Source organism: Grammomys surdaster, unplaced genomic scaffold (assembly GCF_004785775.1).
Source record: "Grammomys surdaster isolate TR1022 unplaced genomic scaffold, NIH_TR_1.0 126036, whole genome shotgun sequence".
NCBI lineage: Eukaryota > Metazoa > Chordata > Mammalia > Rodentia > Muridae > Grammomys > Grammomys surdaster.
This window is the reverse complement of record NW_021620849.1, coordinates 1,756,559-1,779,112: the sequence shown is the minus strand read 5'-3', so window position 1 is coordinate 1,779,112 and position 22,554 is coordinate 1,756,559. Positions and strand designations below refer to the sequence as shown.

The following is a 22,554-nucleotide window of genomic DNA, read 5'->3' as shown; positions in this document are numbered from 1 at the left end:
TCACAGCACTGATCAAGGTAACGTTCTTACTTTATTTTTGCTCCATTCATATCAGGCCCTAAACCTGCAAAGGGAGTCAGCGTTCTCAGGAAATAGGATGAGGAATACTGGCCGCAGGACGTATTGGTCTCAGTGGGTTACAACAAGAAAAAAGGGAGAGGACAGGAAGGTGGGCAGGGAATGTGTTGTGGGGTGCTGGGGGAACTGGAGGTACATGAGGATGTGATCAAGATATACTATATACGTACGAAGCCGTCAACGAATAAAAGGCTCTTAGAAAGAGTCTAGACTTCTAAATCAGACTGCCTGGGTCTAAAACAGTACTATTACTTACTACTGATTCTGACAGGTCTCCAAATCTTGGGTCCTCTCTTGAAAAATGAGTCTACTGGTAAATTAAAGCTATCTGAGAATTAACTATCGCAGCACGCATAAAGAACTTCAAACATTACTTGGCACACAGCAGAGCCAAGTTGGGATTATTTACCTCTGTCCTCTTCACTTCTGGAGTCTGAAGAATTTAGAAAGCACTGTCCTATGCCTTCAAACGCACCTTTTAATTCTTGTTAAAAGTGTGAAGATGCTTGAAAGATATAACTTAGCTATTGGGGTACCAATTTTACAGAGGATCATGCCAAGATCCAGTGGAAAGTATTTCAGGTAGCAAAGACCATCCAGTAATTTCTGAATATCTAAGAACTTAATCTCAAACAGATTTTTTTTTTTCAGAATCACCACAAAGCAATGGAGGATGAGGCTACATCAGTTCACATCTATTTGCAGGAAAATGGTAGCTGGGGGCCTAGCTTAGCCCTCCTAGTGGAGAATAAACGTTATACAGCTGGTTTAAAAAAAAGATTCTTAACGAATGAATACTGATATTTATCTATATCAGATGTCTCCACCTGAATTCATCTCATCTTGATGGCCCTTTGAAGTAATTCATTAATTTAAAGTATTTTTGAGTTGGGTCTAGTGGCACATACCTTTAATTCCAGCAATTGGGAGGCAGAGACACAATGATGTGTCTGAGTTCAAGGCCAGCCTGGTTTACACACTGAGTCCCAGGATACCTAAGGATATGTAGAGATCCTACCTCAAAAGAACCAACCAAACAAAATGTTTTCTTTGAAACTGAAAACTCCAAACCTGAAGTGGTGGTGTGTTCTTGAAACCTCAGCGCTTGGGAGGCAGAGTTAAAAATCAGTAATTCCAGACAGCTTCCACTATAAAATGCATCTGAGTTGCAGCCTGGGCTATATGAGACCATCTCTCAAAAGACCATAATATATAAAATAAAACTGAAATGGTTCCATAAAGTGTCCTTCTGATGTAAGGAGCAGACTGAGAGCTCAAGGAAGAGTTAGAGTTAGAAGTATGACTGGGAAGTGACAATTCTCACAAAACGACCCAAAGAGCAAAGACAGCCCCACAGCATTTCAATACCTCATCTGATTTCCCTACATGATCCATACAAACGGATTTTACCTGTGAGAAGAGCGTCTGCATGATTGAACTAGCCAGCTGAGAGTTCCGTCGAAGGACATCGTAGAAGCCCTAGGAGAGAACAGAGACAAGCTCGTTCTTTCTTACCTGGTCTCAGTTCTTATTAAATTTCTTGGGGGTGGGGTGAGGTGTGTGTGTGGGGGGAGTGAAGGCTGGAGGCTGTGCTACGTATGTGGAGGCCTTAAGAGGGCACTGGATTCCCTGGAGCTGAAATAACAGGCAGTTCTAAGCCACCTGAAACAGGGCTGGGAAGTTCAGGTCCGCTGGAGGAGGGAAGAGCCCTTTAATTGCTGAGCTAACTCTCCATCCCCTTACATTTTCTTACTTTACACACACACACATTAAAAACAGCATTCCACGTTTCTGTTTAGGGCTGTGCTCCATCTGCAGATTTGAGGGTTAAATACTACCAATATCGAGCAACCTGAAATTTATTCTTTAGCGTCTCATAATATTTGGAGGTCTAGGTGTTTCCTTTCAATTTGCTTTAAATACTTTATTTCAATTCCTGGCTATTCAATGCTGGGATTGTAATTATTTTTTTTTTTTTTTTGTTTTGTTTTTTTTGTTTTTCGAGACAGGGTTTCTCTGTGTAGCCCGGGCTGTCCTGGAACTCACTCTGTAGACCAGGCTGGCCTCGAACTCAGAAATCCTCCTGCCTCTGCCTCCCAAGTGCTGGGATTAAAGGCGTGCGCCACCACCGCCCGGCTGGGATTGTAATTATAATGAACCTCTACACTGGTAATCTCATCGAAGCTCACACTGATAGTCATCTTACAAAACACTTTGAACAGATTAATACTATGCAAATGGACACAACTTTAGCTTTCCCTTTTAAATCTGTGTGCCTTTAATTCTTTTTCCTGCTCTGTTGTGTAGGACAGCATCTCAATTATGAGGATGAATGAAGCACGGAGAACAAACACCTTCACTCCTCATCACAAGAGAGAACATTCCTTCTGTCGCTTCATAGTTGCCTTTTCTAAACATGAGGAAGTTCCTTCTTGAATCTAGTTTGCTGAGAGTTTCTAAAAAAATTTTAACATAAAGGAATGCCGAGCAAGGATATGTCTGCGTATTCGTGTGAACACATGTGTGCGTTTGTGCCAAAGCCAATGTAGCCAAGGCTGCCTTGAATTTTTTATGACCCATCTACCTCGGTCTCCCCAGTGTGGGGTTATAGATGCGGTTGTTATGCCTAGCTCCCTCCAGTTAACAGCCCAGGGGTTAAGAGCACTTGCTACTCTTGCAGAGGACCTGAGTTCCATTCCCAGTACGGACAGGAAGGCTCACAACTGCCCGTAACTCCACCTCCAAGGGGATCCTGCACCGTTGGCCTTCACAGGCACTCGCCCTCACAGATACAAACCAACAGAGAGACACACACACAGACATACACAAACACAAAAACAATTAAAAATAATGAAAATAAACTTAAAAATTTAGGGCTAGAGAAGTGTCTCACTGGGGCAGAAGATCTTGGCTTCACCTGATATCTAAGACCAAGACTACAACTCATATCAAGAGCAAGAGACACAATGAGACAGATAGACAGAGACAGTCAGTGTTTGCAAAGGCATGACAAGAAGATAATTAAGTTGCCACACAATGCATCCAAAATATTTCACTTGGCCTTAAAAATAATGTTGCCAGGAAAAATTTAGTGAAATGAAAAAGTGATTACAACATAATTAGATGAGAAACATATATAAACTTTACATAAATTTATATATATGAACAGTAAGATCGGCAATACCACAAAACAAATTCGTGTTTGTGTGTGTGTGTGCGCGCACACATGTAGGTCAAAAGTCAGTAATGGGTGGCTTCATCAGTCACTCTGTACTCTCTACCACAGTGTTTGAGACAGCACCGCTCTGGGCCCCTGGACTGGCTAGTCAGCCCCAGAACCTTAGTTTTCACACCCCTTGCCCAGCCACCTTCCTAATGTAAAGCAATTTCTACAACTTCTTTTTGTACCAACTTCTACAGCTCAACAGACATTGTTCTAGGATGTCAAATGAGTGCCAGGGATGGCAACAGTCCCTGGTAACTCTGCTGCTTGAGACAGAGGCAGGCACATAAGGATCTAAGGTCATCAGCTGCAGTGAGTTTGAGGCCAGCTTGGGCTACAGGCTGCTCCTGTTGGAGGAGGCAGAAAGAAAAAACAAAAGGCTGCTCTCTGAAAGAACTTTGACCTATCTTCTCTGCTGGGGGGACCAGACGCTCTCCATTCCTTCCAGGAAATGTCTGACATCCTGAATACCTCACATTCTAGAAACAGCAGTGTTTCTTCCACAATCGCTGGGTACTGTTTGTACTGGCCGAGCTGTGTATTTGTTTTCTGCTGTTTGCTAACTATTCTGTCATTTGACTGAATCCAACAGTCTCTAAAAAAACAAGTACAAAAGGAGGAAGGAGGGAGGGAAGGAGGAAGGAAGAGCTGTCTTCTTACTAAGCTAAGTATATTAGAGATTTAAGGAAGGCAAGTCTGACAGATAAGACCATTCACTGTGAAGGGCAAAGCTGAACCCTGAACCTTCTTGGTGGTGTCTACTATACTCAAGTATCTTAAACATTCCTTACTTTTTTCTTTTCTTTTCTTTTTGACGTAGCTCTGGCAGGACCCACAGACCCACCTGCCTCTGTGTGGGATGGAATGAGAATGAACTCCATGGGCTCACGTTTGAATATGTGGTCCCCATTGGCAGAACTGATGGGAAGATTAGAATGTATGTCCAGAATTGGGCTTCAAGGTTTCAACAGCCTCCACTATCCTCAAAATGCTCTCTGCCCCTTTTGTGGCTCATGATGTGAGGGTCAGCTGCTGCTCCAGTGCCAGGGATGACTGCTGCCTCACTGCTGCTGTGCTCCCTGCCATGACAGGATAAACTCTTGTCCCTCTAGAGCTGTAAGCCCCAAGTAAACACTTCTTCCTGGAAGCTGCCTCGGTCACGGTGTTAGTATGCAAGAAAAAGAACCAAGATGCTCTGCCTCACCAGTGCAGGGACTGAAGGCATGTCTACCCTACCAGGTCTTGGAAGTTTTATGCTAATTTAGGTACACAAAAATTTGAAATGAGGCAATAAAGTAAGGGTATGTTGTGTATGAGAGACAGAACTCACAAATGACAAGTTTGGTGTTAAATTCAGACTGGTAAATTAGCAGGATTATCTAAATATTTCAAATTAAAATGTTTACAATATATCAAATATTTACGATTTCACAACTTAACTTCCGGACTGGCTATTACTATGCATTGACTAATCTACTGTACCCAGAACAAAGCTGTCATAAGGAGGGTTACTCTCTGGAGGGCTGACAGTCTCTTGCACTTTCCTTACTTACCTCATAAAGCATGAGCCGGATGTCAGCCTGCTGCCCTAAGCACCTTTTCAAGCTGTCTATGATCTCCAGGCAGAAAGTCTCGTTGGCGACAGCGCTGTAACGGCTGTGAACGTCCACGTGCACCTGGAAGGGAGGGTGGCAGCTTGCGTCCAGCCTTCTCAGGCAGTTTCTGTTAAGGAGGCTGTGCTCCTCATAGGGAAACCCTAGGCCTGGCTTTCCCTGAGCTAAAAGCACGGGGCGGATGCCGATTCGACCACCGTCACCACGCGTTCCCTGTCACTAGGTCTGGTTTGAAACAGACTAGGATTAAACCATTCCGACAAGACTCCTTAAGGTTTACTTGAACAATGCCAGCTCCTCAAGAAGGCAACTTACTACCCCTTCCCAAGACAATTCAGTAGTTACAATATTTATGATTTTATTAAAAACCGAAGACTTCCATTAAAAAAAAAAAAAAACAAGTTCTTTATATCCACAAACACCAAAGAGCTTTAGAGGAGGATAGTCTTGTTGAGTTGTGTATACACAAACGGGCAGAGGAAACACTCTCACATATAAATAAAATCTTCAAAGTAAGTTTACATAGCTATACATAATACATAATATATACATAGCTAATGTATAATTATATGTATGTATTATATAAATGCATAATTTTGTAATACATAAATATAAATAGCTAAAAAGCACAATAAAGTGGCCAAGTTAATATTTTATTTAACCCAACATACCTAACACATCAACATGTATGTAATTCAATATAAAATGATTGAAAATGTTTTTATTTCACTCTAAATTTTGAAAATAGACATGAATTTTATATATACAGCACAACTCAATCTGGACTAGTCACACGTCAATCAAGTGTCTAGTTCAGCAGCTACGTGAAAGCTGCTGTCTACCACATTAGACAGCAGTCTAACACAGAGCAAACCCACTACTGTTAAGCCTGGGATGAAGACAGCCCTCACACTTGCAATTCCGCACTCAGAAGCCAAAGGCATGAGGATTACTGTAAGCTTGAGGCCAGCCTGAGCTAGGGGAGAAGGAATAAAAAAGGTGGCTTCCATGTTACTGGTCGTGAATGTTCAGTGACAGTCACTGTGCGGCCCCCTTACCTGCGAGACACCAATAGACTGTGTGCACTGCGAGGACGGCAGGCTGCCTAGGACTTTAAAGTTCTTTAAGAGCAGCAAAAACCCAGCAACTGCAGCTTTCCGGGCATCCAGCTGGCTAGCTCAGGAATACACAGATCAGTTAGCACCACAGGAATATGCAATGCAGAACAAAACTAGCTAACCTCGCACAGAAGGAATATAAAGACCATGTATGAGCAATCGAGCACGAGCCAAGCCTAACTGAATTTACAAGCTCCAAATGAGGCACCAGGTGTTAGAGCAATGAACAGCACGGGAATACAGCTGACTGCATCATCTTCTTAACCTCAGGACTAGATGGCACCTTTTTTTTCTCTGCTTGCAAGACTCCTTGGCAATCAGGAAAATCCTGAGCTAGAACTTGAATCTACATAGTGAATAGCAAAGTGAATTGCTAAGTTTTGTTGAGTCTGAATGAGTGTATTCTTCCACATGAGTCCTTTGTTTATACAGGATCATAGTATTTGACTCCATGTAAACCTTCCATCCAAAAAAATAACAGCTGCTGCCAGCGTCTCGGTGACCAACGCATGTTACACACGTTATAACATATAATCCTGTCTAGCAGACATGCTTTGGGATGAGCAGTAACAAAAAATTGTCAGTTCTAGAACAGAGATTACAGCTACTTGCTAGTCATTCCTCTAGACGTGTGGAAGTGTGTTACAACACAGCTAGCTGGTGTCTGGGTAGCCTATCCTCTAGTATCAAATGCCTTCCACACAGCACTACTACGTTCTTAGGAGACAGTATTAATCCTCTCCAGCTTATATGAAATACTAAACAATAAAGAGGGATCGGGAGGCCCTGGATGAGCCCTAAGGCCCCTCAAGAACACACTGGTCCACATGTGACTGAGCCACGATTCTGCTGCCTACTAAAGTGAGACCCTTGAGTATATTCTTGCCTCCTTTCCCCTTGGCTTGGCATGGCGGTCAGCTCATGTTGGAGGAGTGACGGGGTACTGGAGATCACCAAGACCAACATGGATGGTAGACTACTTCTACTGCCACATGCTGTCTGAACTTTGCTTACTCATCATGCCTAAGCCTAACTGTCCTTATATAAATGAGAACTGTAATGGTTTACACCCCCTGAGGTTGCCTGAGGGCCTTCAGCATAACATCTCACCTGCTGAGAGGGCTGTGCTAAATTAGGGATCCACATGACTGCCGTCAGGGGAGCGGGCGCCAAGCGTGAGGTAGCAGAGATACCTTACATCAGAAGGCTTAGCTCCCTGTGGCCTCAGGGAATCTGCTACGTACCTGGCAAACATAGCTTTCCGCAAGACGAGGATCAGGGAGTCTCTCATCGACATGCTGATCTTGAGAAGAGGCTGAAGAACGGACCAGGCCACCTCTCATTAGCAAAGCTCCATTTTATGAATGCAGTTAGCCTTTTGTGTGCTTTTGGGGTCTGTTTTCCATATATGGTTGAGGCTGATTCTATTTAACCATAAAGTAACCGTACACTTTGACAGTTCAAAGTAGTTACCGTCAGGCATGGTGAGGCAGGCCTGTAATCCCAGCTGCTCAAAAGACTAGGGCGGGAGAATTATACCAATTTGAGGCCAGCTTTGACTACATAATGGGTTATTCCAGGTTAGCCTAGGCTATAGAGTGGGATTCTATTTTTTTTTTTAAATCAAATAAACAAAGTACTCCAAGTACCTTCACGAAACAGCTGTGTGTACTAATCTCCTAAGACACTTTCAAGTACTCAACTAACCTGAAAATGAGCTGAAGGGAAGCAGACCTATAAAGAGGGGGACCTGGGGCGATCTGTCTCCATGTGCTCTGCCTTTCAATATGAAACTGTTAGACTCAAGAAAAACAGGACTCTGACATCCATTTTTACAAAAGCTGTACCAGACTTTCCTGACTAGATGGTTACAGCTCGGCCTCGGGAGCTATCTGGCATGTCAGCTGACTTACCTGTACTGCCTTGAGCAGCCCCTGCACAGTTTGGAGGGGCAGAAAGGACAAATAGTCAAAAGTCTCCGTGACTTTTGAACAGTTCTGAAGAATTAAAGGTGCATACATGATGATATCTGAAAACAAATCTGAAAACAGAATCTATAATTAGTTGCCTCACATAACTATAAGATAAGGAAGCATCTAAAGTCTATACGAGGAAAGAAATGTCAAGTGTGGGTTTTTTTATATAAAAGATTTATCTATTTATTCATCTGTTTATTATGTATACAGCATTCTGTCTGCATATGGGCCTACAGGCCAGAAGAGGGCACCAGATCTCACTATAGATGGTTGTGAGCCACTATGTGGTTGCTGGGAATTGAACTCAGGACCTCTGGAAGAACAGCCAGTGCTCTTACCCCCTGAGCCATCTCTCCAGCCCAGTGTTTTGTTTTGGTTTTTTTTAATGTAAATTTCTACTGGCTGTACAGAATTTTCCCCAGTGTTACCAAGATATTTTATCATTTTTTGTGATAATACAAAATAACAGAATTAAAATGTCTGAGAAGGAAGCAGCTCATTACACTGATTGCACAAGTACCATACTACTTCATTCCTAAGCAAAAGCAAGCCAATACATATTTATAGATTTTTACTTTGGCAGACATAAGGTCCTATCAGAAATATAGAAAGCATATTCTTCTTTCAAGAATTCTAGTAATTTAGTCAGAACATAAACAAAAATATCTCAAAAGAGAAAAATAACAGAGTATCAAGTCTCTAATAATTTCAAACATGTATTACCTAACAAGGAGTAAAAACAGGATTTAAACACGAAATGCACAAGAGGCCACTGCAAACATCTTATTAGAGGAAGAGTAAGAATTCTTTGAGGTTCTAAGGGATCATTAATACCATTTAAGTGCATAAAAACCCAGGACAGAAGACTCTGCACAAAGGCCTAATAAAGATAGCCAGGCCCAGAGTCAAAGGGTGAGGGGAGGTCAGCGATGGGGAAGGATCTAGAATAGGAAAGGCAGTGGGAAAGGCAGGTCAGGACTAAGCGCCAGGCCCATGAAATATCTGAAGCCAGGCTGGCTTCAAACTTGCAATCCTCCTGCCTCAGCATCCAGATTGCAGATGTGTATCCTTACCACATCTAGTGAGAGATGATGACTTAAAAGGACATACTGATTTCAGACGCAGAGTTACTAATATTTAACAATACTAATCTGGCGGCAGTGTGTGGGGCCAGAGCAGGGGGAGTGCTACAGGGAGAACAAAGTCCACTCAGACACCAGCAACAAGTTGTGACTCAAAAACCTTTGTGAGAATTAACCTCATACAAAGTGTGTGATTAAAAGAAAAAAAAAGAATTAAAAGATGACTTTAATTGAGGCAGTGGTGGCAGATGCCTTTAATTCCAGCAACTGGGAGGCAGAAGCAAGTGGACCTCTTGAGTCTGCAGCCAGCCTGGCGTACAGAGTGTTCCAGGATAGCCAGGACTACACATGAGATGCCCTCTTCTGACTTTGGAGGGCACCAAGCACACACGTGGTGTGCATACATATAAACCGACAAAACCTTCACACGTAAAATAAAATGAAAAAAAGAAAATGAACGTCCTCAGATACTAGACCCACTTGGCTGAGGCAGGAAGATTCCAAGTTTGAAGCCAGCCTGGCCTCAGATATTTCAGGGGCCTGGTGCTTGGTCCTAATCTACCTTTCCCATACTGCCTTTACTATTCTGACTAAAGAACAAACCACGGGGAGATTTAAAGAGCTTTGGACTACATGGAAACCTTAGAAATGTAGGAGCTGATAAGACATTTAAAGGAAAACTTAGAGCTTAGAACTTTTCAACAGAAAAAAAAAAGAGAGAGACTGATGTGAAATCAATAACCTGAGTTTCTAACCAAAGGAAGAAGAGTCTACTTGCAAGACAAGTACAGGAAAGAAAACAAAGTCAGGATCCCACCAGTGGGACTACAAGGCAGACCATAATAACAAGCCTGGGTGGGAACCTCAGTGTGCTCAGGAAGAGAGGAAGCTGTAAAACATGACCGCCAGGAGCCAGAGGAGCTGCTGACAGATCCGACGCAGAGCCACGGCTAGGAGGACCCAGCGGTGTGCTCTGTACACATTTACCCAGCCTTGAATTGACTTCAAATTTTGTAGTAATGTCACATAGAAAGAAAACTTTATAATTTGATGAAGTCTAATTTTTTAAAAATATACCCTCTACGTTTCTCCAACAGTTTCTAGTTATTCAATACCGTAACCAACTTTTGATGTGGTCTTTTTTTTTTCTTGAGACAGGCTCAGCCTATAGCCTGGTTACTTGGTTAGCCTCTTACTTGAACTCACAGAGATTTTCCTGCCCCAGCCTCCTAATGCTGGGATGAAAGGCATGTGGCATGACTCCTGGCCACGGTCATTCTTTTTAGTCTCACACGTTCTAACAGGTATACAACAGTATCCAGGTAAGCTGTTCAGCTTTGCTTCCCCAGTGCCTAAACCAACTGTGCTAACAGCTTCACAGTACACACACACGTTAAAGGTCAGTAACTTGTCATACTTTAAGTGTGGAGATTATACCAATATAATCTTAAAGTTATAAGGTATAATAAAATATTAATTATTGAACTTTATGGAACCCTAAAATTTAAGGGTTAAAGAAAAGTTACCAATAAAAAAGGCAGAAAATTTGGTCATAGGCACGGTAAGAAACAAACAATTACAGTTCTGAGGACTTCACAAGTCTCAGAGAAGCCACAACAGGTCAAACAACAGAGCTTTTAGCAAAGCTGGGGGTAAGAAAAGGCAATGGATTTAGACATTAAGAGATACCTAAAAAACCCAAACAGCCAATCAGAGGTCATGAACAAGAAGGACAGTGCCAGTGTGGTAAGCCCAAGCCCAGAGCCCCAGGCATTCAAGGCCATGTCTGTCACTGAGTGACACACAAGCCTCACTGGAGAAGTGTTACCAAGCATGCTGGTCCACTCATTGGTTAAATGTTCCCTTACTTACTGACACCACAGACATAAGTGGATTCATCTATCTCATTGGCATCATAATCAAAGACAAAACATGAAACTCTATTATAAGACTATTAAGTTTTGTTATTTCCTTTTTTCCCATTTCTCGTGCGTGCCCGCGCGTGCGGTATGTGAGTGTATATGCATGTGCTGCATATGTGTGCGTGCACCTGTGTGTGCACACATATGGAGATTGGAGGTTGAAACTGGAAATCGTCCTCCACCCCCTTCCATCTGATTCATCAAGGCAAGGTCCCCTAGTCAAACCTGCAGCCCATTCAAAATGGCTAATCACGCCAGCCAGTTTGCTCTGGGGATTCTGATTCCCTGTCTCCATTTCTTGAAACTGAAATTACAAATAGGTCACCCTGCTCACCTATCATTTACATGGGTTCTTAGGACCTGAATTCAAACCCCAGTAGAAGATGGCAAGTGATTTAACCACTGAGCCATCTCTTGAACCCCAGAGATGTCCCCAGATTGAATCATTATGACATTTAAAAGGAAATATTCTTAAGAACGTTATCTTCTTCAAGTTTGGTACCTAAGAAATGACTGATGGGAGAGGATGTTCGAGTAACAACTCTGTTGAGGACTTGCTCCAGAATTTCTTGTCTGATCATCTCATGGATCTAAAAAGAACAGAATCAACAAAGCATGCCTGGGTGACTCAGCTTGCTAGAACATCAATGCATGTTAGGTAGAACAAGAGTATTCCGGTATGTATAAAACCCAAACTTTCAGACAAATCAGGATATCACACAGATCATCCTGAGAACAGAATCACAGCTCTCTCAATCTGTACCCAAATGATTTGTTAGGTATAGGAAATATATATTGTACTAACCCAAAAGTACAGTTCTCATGAACTCTGGGGTCAGGCATCAAGGACCATTTCTACTTTAGGTATCTAGTATAGTCTACAGCCACATTTCTGATAGAAGTCATAACTCTTCTTCTAAGACATAAATGATAGCCCATGGAAAGTTTTAGAGACAACGAGATCTTAACCAATGTCTTCTCAGGTCCAAGAAGCACAGGAGGCACACTCAAAAACTTTTGAAATTTCACTTGTACTTTATCAAAACTCTTATTTGAATCTGATTACTTTGATAGTCAATTGTTTTAGACTCAGACTGCTAGTGATTTAATAGCAGTTATATGTTTTATAGATATTTTGCTATAGCTAACACCACTGAAATCAAACGGAATATCCCATTTAAAAAAAAAAAAGATTTAAAACAAAATCTTATCCTAAGAATGTTCTTAGCCATGTTTCTTTTTTAAAGATTCTTTTTACAGATGTGAGTGTTTTGCCTGCATGTGTATGTATGTGCACCATGTGCAGGCATCCTGGCTCCCAAGGAGGCTAAAAGAGGCCACTGGACACCCCAGAACTGGAATTACAGAGGACTGCAACCACCATGGGATGTTGGGAACAGAACACAGGTCTTCTGCAAGATCAAGTGCTCTTACATGCTGGGCCATCTCTCCAGGACGAGGATGGCTCTTCTTGATGGTCAATTTGATTTTGGCTTGGTTTGGTTTTGAGACAGGGTCTCTCTACGTAGCTCTGGCTGTCCTGGAACTCAGACCAGGTTGGCCTCTCACTCGCAAAGAGCTCAAAGAGACCCTCCTGCCTCTGCTTCCTGACTGCTGGGATTAAAGGCATGATCATCAACCTGATTTTGTTAGATGAGTTTGGAATACATCTGGCCCTGCTGGCACGTGGGGCAGCACTTGAGGAAAGACATACCGCCCTGAACATGGACAGAAATGAGCAGCAGGCTACAAGGCAGACAGATGCAAACAGAGAGAAAGAAGGAACAAGCCACCTAGTACAAGCTTGACCTGGGGTCTGTCTGTCTGTCTGTCTGTCTGTCTGTGTTTCTGTCCTGTTTTGTTGACTCTTTTGTGCATTCTCTTTGTGTGTCTGTCTCTCCATTTTCCAGCCACTGTCAGGTGAGAGGCCTCCTCTGTCCTGCTCCTGCTGCCAAGAATGATATTCTGATCCATTTAGGCCCAAAGACATTGAGCCAGTCAAGCACAGACTGAAACATCTGAAGTTCTGAGTCAAAATAACTCCTCTTTTACATTTGTTTCTCCCAGGCCCTTGTCAGAGACAAAAGCTATCGCACTGTTTGCTAGAAGGAGAGAAAGCTATGTTCCATTTAAACTTAAGGTTCTGATTTAGTGAAAAATCCTGTCTCAAGGCAATAAAGTGGAGAACTATTAGAAGAAGACACCCAACATTCTGTTCTGATCTCTGCACACAAGGGAAATATATTTGCACACTCACGTGCATATACCTTTCCCTCTCCCAACACAAATAAAAAGCTGAGAGTGTATTCGCCAACCTGGATCTGTAAGATTTCAATACCATCCCAAGCTGTCACACACTCTGCCAATGGTCCAACTTTCTTATCTGCCGAACTCCCAAGCAACATCTTGCTCTATTTATACTATGTAGGTACTCTTTGGAAATGGTAGTCAAATGAGACTCTTGCTGCCTTAGTTAGGGGTACTACTGCTGTGATAAAACACCATAACCAAAGTCACTTAGGTGGGGAGGAAAGGGTTTATTTTGCTTATGGGTCACAGCTCATCATCAAAGGAAGTCAGAGAGAAACTCAAGCAGGGTAGAAACCTGGAGGCAGGAGCTGATTGCAGAGGCCATGGAGGAGTGCTGCTTACGAGCTTGTACATTATGGCTTGCTCAGCCTGCCTTCTTAATAGAACCCAGAACTACCAGTCCAGGGGGTGGCCCCAGTCACAATGAACCCTCCCCCATCAATCACTAAATAAGAAAATGCCTTACAGGCTTGCCTAAAGTGACATTACAGAGGTATTTTCTCAACTGAGGCTCCATCTTCTCTGATAACTCTAGTTTGGGTCAAGTTGACATAAAACTAGCCAATACACTTACTTTAAAGGTTTCCAATAAGATATTAGCTCCCAGCTTACATGCATGCTGGTTTGTCATTTTAGAAAGACTGGAGCCAATTTCAACAGCTTTTCCATCAAGAATCTTCTTTGGGCCATAGGAATCCATCAAGATGAAACCAAATTCTATAAGACCTTGAGTTACATGATCCCAGCTATGAACACTGCAAGAAAACAAAGTGTAGTTGAGAGATCTTAGCAAATACCCAGCACACTTTCAGTGCTGTTTGTTTACTTAGGTCAGACCCTCTTTGATGCACTGATATTTGACAGAATTTTTTTTAAGATTTTATTTTATTATGTACAGCGTTCTGTCTGTGTGTATGCCTGCAAGACAGAAAAGGGCACCAGATCTCATCATACATGTTTGTGAGCCACCATGTGGTTGATGGGAATTGAACTCAAGACCTCTGGAAGGGCAGCCATCTCTCCAGCCCAACTGAAGGAATTCTTAATGCAGTCATGGAAATGTAGGCAAGGGGCTTCCAAGGGCAGGTAGCCGGCTTACTAAGGGGAATCCCAACACTCTGGGCTAGAGGTGTAGCTCAGTGGCAGACTGCTTATCTAGCATGTACAAGGTCCTGATTCAATCCTCAGTCAAAACCAAAAGTACCTAAAGTACCTTTTAAAAATGGAAACAAACAGTATGTCAAAAGAAGTGCATAGTATTTCAGTACAGTGATCATTTTGAAATTTCCACTCAAGATTTCAGTCCGTTGTTCCTTGGATTTCCCCTTCTCTGCAGCACTGTGCGCATGCTTACAAAGCTGGCCCTCTCTAGACTGAGATTTTCTAGGTTAAGACCAACGTGTAGTCACATTTTAAGCCATATAGCTAGACACAAGCACTCAGTAAATATTTGTAGCATAGATGTGGTTTTAACAGCACGAGAGCTAAACTACAAAAAAAACCTAAGTAAGTAATAGAATCTTGGTGATTCCCACTTGATGTCACCCTTTATAGTGGAAGGGATAAGCTTGAATAGGTTTTGATATCATTATATCTAGCTGTTAAAACACAGGAGAAGCACAACTCAGTACTAAAGAACAAAGGGGACAGCTGTGCACTTTGACAGAGTTAACAATATTTACTCTGGAGAGAAAGGATCAAGATAAACCTAGCATATGTCCATTCTTACCATAACAGTACTTATAAAATACAGAAAGATACACACATAGGGGGTATAGCTCAGTTGACAGAGTGCTGGCCGAGCATGCAGAAGTCCTGGGTTCAGTTCCCAGCACTGCATAAAACCTGGCCTGGTGACATACATCTGTAATTCCAGCATTTGAGAGGTAGAAGCTGGGAGGTCATTAGGTCAATGTCATGCTTGGCTATAAAAGGAGTTCCATGGCCAACCTGGGATACATCAGACCTGTCTCAAAAGTCACACACACACAATGTATAAGGTGTGTGTGTGTAGTATAGCCTATATATAAATGGCATATCTACATAAATGATAAATAAACATACACAATGTATAAACTATATGAGAAATAAGAGGCTCAGTTTCTAGTCAATCAAAAAAACCTCTTATTTTTCCATAGTTAACAGATTGTGTGTATGTGTGTGTGTGTGTGTGCGTATAAACACAGTTGACAGGGTAGAGTTTTGTTTATTAGTTCTTTGAGAATTTTGTATAATCTATTTTGATCGTGTTAACATCTTACTCCTCCACTTATTAGTTTTATTATTTTAAAACTTTTTTGTAACACCTTTATTCTTTAAGATGGTCTCTCACTTTACCTGGAGCTCTTGGATTCAGCTACACTGGCTGGCCAGCAGGCTCCAGGGAACTCCATCACCACCTCCCAGTGCTGGGCTCACAGGCACACAGGCACACACTGGCCAATCCAGACCAGAACTCAGGCCCTTAGGCTTGCATGGCAAACACTTTACAACCGAGCCATCTCCCCAGTGGCAAAAACAAAAATACCATAGTGTGTAGGGAAGATTCACTACAAAGAAAGAGTGCAATCCTAAGTGCCAGAGAGCGTGAAAACAGAAGTTAAATGAACACCAACTGTTAAATTTCAGAAAAGCAAAGATCAGACAGTTGTAAAAGTTTCTATAAAGAAAAAAAGTTAACAGGTTATCTACAGTAACACAAAACTCTGATAATCATCACTTTCCGCCAGCAATTCTAGGTGAAAGAGACAATGAAAAATGTCCATAAATTTAACACTTCCTCAACTAGTAGAGCAAAATAAAAATTTCAGACATTAAAAAACTCAGTTTATCATCCACAAACTGTATCAGAAAGAATTACTGCAAGAATTAACACATTTATGGCATTTTTCTTCCCCCAGGAGAAAGGTATGTGCTTCAACAGAGGTGAGTAAAGAGACAGTAAACTTATCATGAAATCCAAGTAAGTCTGCTGACAGTGTCTACAGGAGGTGGGGCTGGAGGGCTCGGTGGCAGAGCACAGAGCCCTGGGTTTAGTCTCCAGCTCAGCACACAAGAAGCACAGAAAAAGAGGAGGGAAGGGAGCAGGGGAGGGAAGGGAACCAGGTGCTCCCTGAGTTTCTCATCATAGAGAATGGGTTCCAGCCCTCCGTTGGATACAGCTCAGAGGATCGCCTATAATTGGCAAGCAGGCAAGTTATATAAAGTGCAAATTTTACTGGCTTATAGATTTTTTTTTCTAGTACATTAATGCTTTACATTTCAAAACACTACAGGGAAACACACCCTGACAAACCACTAAATATGGCAAACTGTGGAAGGACACAATACTTGAGTCTCCTACCTCATCTGCTCCCCCGTGGCTTAGGTCACAAGCATAAGTCTATGGTATGCTTGAAACATGGTTCTTGCCAGTGTTTACACATTCTGCTCCTTCCCCATAATTCAGCCGTTTAGAAATGCCCTTTTGAATACTTAAGCTTGCTGCTCAGGTAAGGTCCAGGATCTATTATAGTTTTATATGAAGAACATAAACCATCGCAGTGCTCAGAGCACAAAGCCAAACACATTTTAACTCTGTCCCATCTTATTACTCCCACAGGGCCTATTGCTCTGGGTGCACAGCTTTCTAGAACAAAGGGTTTTTAAGAAATATGTTAGAGCAGAAATGTCTCTATCTAGTGCCTCTCTCCACACTAAAAGGCAGATAGATGTCTAAATAAAAAAAAAATTACCAAAATATGACACGTTGAGGTACCCAAAAAAACGATCATGTGATATATGTTATGTTGAGGTTAATTAACGGATAGGAGAAACCATGTATAACTAAGCAGCAAATAATTTAGGGAGATTATAATGATGTCATCTGTCATCCAGATCTTTCCCTGCTAAAATCTGGCTCCATCTGGTAGCAAGAACCTATTCTGCTAGATTATAGCTTAAGGCGTTTCTAGATCCCATGGCTGGTGGAGACTTCCGGAAGATGGCAGAGCCCCCATCTCCTGGTTATGCATCACCTGAGTCTTTGATCGAACTTGGAGAGATTCAGTTGAGAGAATACAGGAAAGACACCATTAACTTTAGAAAAAAAAAAAAAAGAAAAAAGAAAAGAAAAGAAAACTAGGTATAGTGGCATGCACCTGTACTCAAAAAGCAGACACAGGATTGTCAGAAGTTCAAGGCCAACCAGGGTTACATAATGAGCCTCTGTCTCAAACACTCCGAGCCAACATATGCAGATACAGAAGAGATAAGAGACATTTCAGAGCTGTTTAATGGGTAGAACGCTCTGAATCAAGGACTCAGGCTCTTTAATTGGCATCATGTGCTGAGGTCACACCGGACTCTGAATCCGAATTCCAGCACATGAAAAAGATGGACTTTAAGTTAGGGCTTGAAATATAAAACTTTATATTTAATCTATGGTTTCATAGACAAAAAAAGTATTCTATAATAAAGACTGTTACAACAACTAATATTTATCCTAAAATTAAAAAAACAAAACAAATAAAAACCCATGTTGGCCACTGATGTTTCCCTTGTAGTTTTAAATAATTTCCCTAAAAGTGTTAAGTCAATAAATAATTCACTTCCAACTTCCCAGTCACAGACTTCAATGGTCAAAGTAAATACAGTTTGGTATTTTTGCTGATTTTTGTTTTGTTGTTTTTGTTTTTCTTGACAGGGTCTTTCTGTGTAGCCTTGGCTGTCCTGGAATTTACTCTGTAGACCAGGCTGGCCTCAAACTCAGACATCTGCCTGCCTCTTCCTCCTGAGTTATTAAAGGCGTGGTCGTCAACCTGATTCTGCTAACAGTATTTTCACTCACATAACAAGACTACTGTTCATCTAAAGACTTCATCTAACAGAGTTGCAGTATCAAGGAAAAAAAGACAATGCTTTATATTCTTGTTACTGGCCCAGAGAAAGAAAGGTGTTGGGTTTTTTTTTTTTTCTTCAATAAAGAAACAGTTTCTTCCACCGATGTGAAAGGCTGAAGCTTCAATCTTGCAATCATTAGCTACAGCATCAGTGTTGTCCGAGCGGCCCTAAGCATGGCTCCACCCTGCTTTCTCTAACCCGGACCCTCAAACACGCTTGGAATTCGGCTCACCAGCTCACCTGGTCTTCACCACGTCTAAGATCATGGTTGAAACACAGGTTCTCTGAGGGACGAGAGTCTGAAGAAACTTTGAGCCTTGGAGGAGCTGAAGATCCTTAAAGCTCTTTACAACAGAAGTCTTTAAAAGATCAAACACCTAATATAATTGAAGAAATAAGAAAATGAGCCAATCACACACAACCCCATGGCAGCTGTTTAAAGAGATTAAGATGCTACAAAAGCTGTGAGCTCTGGCAGGAACTTAGAAGAGCTACAGACAGGCCTTTCTCTACAAGAAAAGAGCTAAACATCAACAGAATCACTTCCCTGCCAGGTCTGGTGGTACATGCCTATGACCTCAGATATTCCGAAGGCTGAGGCAGGAGAACTACAAGTTTGCGCCCAACTTAGGCAACTTAGGCCCCATCTCAAACCTTAAACTGTTTCTGAACATTTGTTTATCATGTGTGTTTGGTTGGGGTTGGGGGGGTAGTGCATGCCACAGGTAACGTAACGTGTTGAAGTCAGAAAACAATTCTGGAAGTTAGGGCTCTCCTTCCACCATGTGGTTCCTAGGGACCACATGATGACCATGATGTCATCAGGCTTGGTATCAAGTATTTTCAGCTGCTGAGCTATCTCACCAGCGAGCGCCCTTGTCTCAATTTGTTTAGTAAGTCAGCAAAGGCAGGTGTGTAATTCAGTGTTCCACTGCCTGCTACCAAGGGTATGAGTCACTGTTCTGAACCACAAAACAGAACAGCAAGATGAAGACAAAAACGTCACTCACGATCCTGGAACCCATGAAGAAAAGAGGGCCAGCACTTCATGCTCTTGTCACTGATTGTTGGGGACAGTTCTTAGAATGCGACCATGAGATGCCTGGGAAACAGCCTACTAGACTGGCTCTCCTGAACCTGAGCAGGTAACAATTCTCAGTCCATGCTACCATGATCTGGCTTTCTCAACAGGAAATGGAGGCATGCACCAGGAATCGCAAGTTTTGTGGCAGCTAATAAAAATAGGCTCTTGTATGCTTTGCTGCTGGCTACAAATGCATCACAGTGACGTTACAAACAGCGTACCTGGTCCTCAAATCTCTGTATTCTCGTGAGAGAGAGGAGAAGAGCGATGCTGAAGGGACATAAGCATTTACTGGGATCCCCTTGCTGTCCGGCCTGTGATAAACAGAACAGTCATTATGCTGCAGCAGTCTGCTTAAAAACAAGTTCCTCCAGAGATCTGAAACGTCCAAGGAAGAGGTGAAACTATAGAGCATTTAGAACACAGAGAAAATATGTATGACTAGGAACAGAGTTCTTAGATATAATACCCAAAGCACAACTTACATAATTGACTTAAGAAAACGCAAAAGACTTGAAGACATTTCATCAAAACCATTAGAACTAATAGTACATGAAAAAACACTCGTTACCAATTAACCAAATACAAAAGCTCGAAGGGAGAGATGCCAGTGCACACCTGTCAGAGGGAGGGCAGCAGTTGAGATGGACAGACGGACAGACAGACAGTGATGACAAATGTCAGCCAGGACAGGAAAGGATGGTAATGTAAACTATCAGTTACTTTGAGAATAGTTTAGTCAGTCACAAACTGGTGTACATTTCTGTAGTCCTAATACTGCTAAGGTTGAGCCAGGAGGATTAGGAGTTTAAGGAAGCATTGGCTACATTGTGAGTTCAAGGCCAACCTAGGCTACATAATAGCAGCATCTTTTAAAAAAAAAAAAAAAGGTATAAACTAATTATTTGAAAATAGCAACAAAATGATTACTCTGAACTCATTAAAAAGTGAACCATGAGAGGCTAGAAAGATGGCTCAGTGGTCAAGAGCATGGGCTGCTCTTCCAGAGGTCCTGAGTTCAATTCCCAGCAACAACATGGTGGCTCACAACCATCTGAAATGGGTTCTGATGCCCCCTTCTGGTGTCTAAAAATAGCAACAGTGTGCTCACATACATTAAAAAAGAAAGGAAGAAACAAAAGTTCTTTTATTGTTTTGCACTATAGAAGGTTTCTAAAAAGTGTGTGTGTGTGTGTGTGTGTGTGTGCGTGCACAGGCAGCAGGGATGCCACAGCACACGAACACGCACACGCCCGCAGGCCATGGCACAGTTTGTCCTTCTCCATCTTGGTCCCAGGGACTAGACTTAGGCAGTCAGGCTCTGTGGTCACTGCTTTTGCCCATTGATTTGATGGCCTCTAAAGAATTTATTTTTGAATTAATTTATTTATTTTTGAAGTTCAAAGGCAATTTTATTAAAATTTAAAAGCAAAAGTGCCAGGGCAAGGAAGCCCTAGTTCTCAGCAGCTGCCTAGAGTGGGAGAATGGAGAGAGAGAAAACCAAAAGCCCGGCAAATGGCCGTCTGATGCCGACACACTGACAGGGAGGCTTTAGAGAAAGAGTAAGGAAGCCCAGAGCACCAGAATAAGCAGCTTAGGCTCTGACCAGCATAAGGAAGGCTTTTAAATGGAGCTTGTTGGCTTAAGGGTTCAAGAATAGCATATATATTCAACTTTCAAAGACAAAAAGATCTTCTAGACTCACGGATGCTCTGTATTCGTGCTTCTGGTCATTAACAGACATAAGAGAGACTTCAGTGCAAACACCCTATCTCATAAAGACCTATCTCATATATGCTTTATAATATATATTTGCTATATATAAAAATAAAAGTATATATATGTATGTATACATATATATACTTTTATAAACTATATGTCATTGTGAAAATAACCTTCAACTTAATGGATTTTCTGTTCTCAAAGTTACTTGTAAGATACTGTATAGAAAATTTTTGTCTTTTTTTCTCTCATACAGTACATCCTGACCAGTTTCCCCTCCTTCCACTCCTTCCAGCTCTTCTCCTTTCCCCTTCCCCATATCCACTGGTCCTCTGTTTCCCTTCAGAAAAGAGCAGGCCTCTCAGGGATATCAACAGAAGCTGGTATAACAAGCTACAGTAAGAGTAGGCAAAAATCCTCATATCAAGGCTGGACAAGGCAACCCAATAGGAGGAAAAGGGTCCTGAAAGCAGGTAAAAGAGATAAGAAAATATAATTTTTTTTCCCCTGAAAGCATCTTAAAGCTACCTTCAAGTGTTTCAGAAGTTCTCTGCCTAATTCACAGTCCAATTTGATGGCAAACACGATGTGCAGAATAATGGTGCCTTCCACGTGACGGAATTCATCCACTGGTGCAGTAATAAGCTCTGACAACCTACGAGATTCAACAGCACGGTCAGAATTAGGGCTATGGAATGAAAAAGTGCTTGGGGCTGAAGCTGCAGGAACTCCGGAAGCAGAAGAGACAAGTCTACCCCGACTCTCAGGACAAGACTGAGAAACCTTGTCTCCTGTCAGTGTTTCCATGTTCACCTCCTACCCTCTTCCCAAGCCCAACCCAGTTCAGTCAGGCATTGTCCTCTCCTTACCCTTATCCATCCACTGACTCACTGTCCTTTCTTTGTTTTGTTTGCGGGGAGTGGGGGGTAGGCAGAGTTTCTCTGTATAGGACCCCTTGGTGTCCTAGAGCTCACTCTGTAGACCAAACTGGCCTCAAACTCACAGAGATCCCCCAGCCTCTGCCTCCCAAGTGCTGGGATTAAAGGTGTGCACTGCCACTGCTCAATATTGTCATAAGGGTTACAGATGACCTCCACATGGCCAAACCAATAACGTCCTAACTGGACTTGAATTTGAAGAACTCATGATCTCTCGGCTCCCTAAGTGCAGGGATTATAAGCATGTGCCTAACACCTGGCTTCCTTGCAAACCTTTCTTGTCCTCTAGGATGGTACTGCTGCCCTCCCCATTGCTCCATCTCAGAGCTGCTTCATGTCTTCCCTGGATAATCCCATCCCGTCCCTTGGCTTTAGTGCCCTCTCATTTACATGTATACGTGTGCTTAGCTTTTGATAACTTTTAAAAAGGTATCGATTTATATTTTCTGTTCAGACTTTCCTCTCCACAACCCTGACCTGCTCAGTGTTCCACATGGCTGCTGATATGCACTGCAAATCTGGTGTGGTCAGAACTGAGCTCCTTTACCCTCTCTGAAACCTGCTGTCAACATAGAGAAAGAACCACCTTCTCATCAGCTGTGCAAGC

At 42.2% G+C, this 22,554-nt stretch overlaps 1 protein-coding gene across 1 annotated transcript in view; it reads right to left on the bottom strand.

Annotated features, from left to right (window-relative positions):
* The window catches only part of Fanci (FA complementation group I), a 60,984-nt gene that overhangs the window by 22,178 nt on the left and 16,252 nt on the right, over window positions 1-22,554 (bottom strand). The window contains exons 10-19 of the mRNA XM_028754774.1: window positions 21,538-21,664; window positions 19,509-19,601; window positions 18,444-18,580; window positions 13,897-14,077; window positions 11,515-11,602; window positions 7,946-8,073; window positions 7,277-7,347; window positions 5,973-6,087; window positions 4,855-4,977; window positions 1,489-1,557 (exon numbers count right to left, since the gene is read on the bottom strand). Coding sequence (XP_028610607.1) covers window positions 1,489-1,557; window positions 4,855-4,977; window positions 5,973-6,087; window positions 7,277-7,347; window positions 7,946-8,073; window positions 11,515-11,602; window positions 13,897-14,077; window positions 18,444-18,580; window positions 19,509-19,601; window positions 21,538-21,664 — 1,132 coding nt within the window. The remainder of the gene's footprint in view (window positions 1-1,488; window positions 1,558-4,854; window positions 4,978-5,972; window positions 6,088-7,276; window positions 7,348-7,945; window positions 8,074-11,514; window positions 11,603-13,896; window positions 14,078-18,443; window positions 18,581-19,508; window positions 19,602-21,537; window positions 21,665-22,554) is intronic.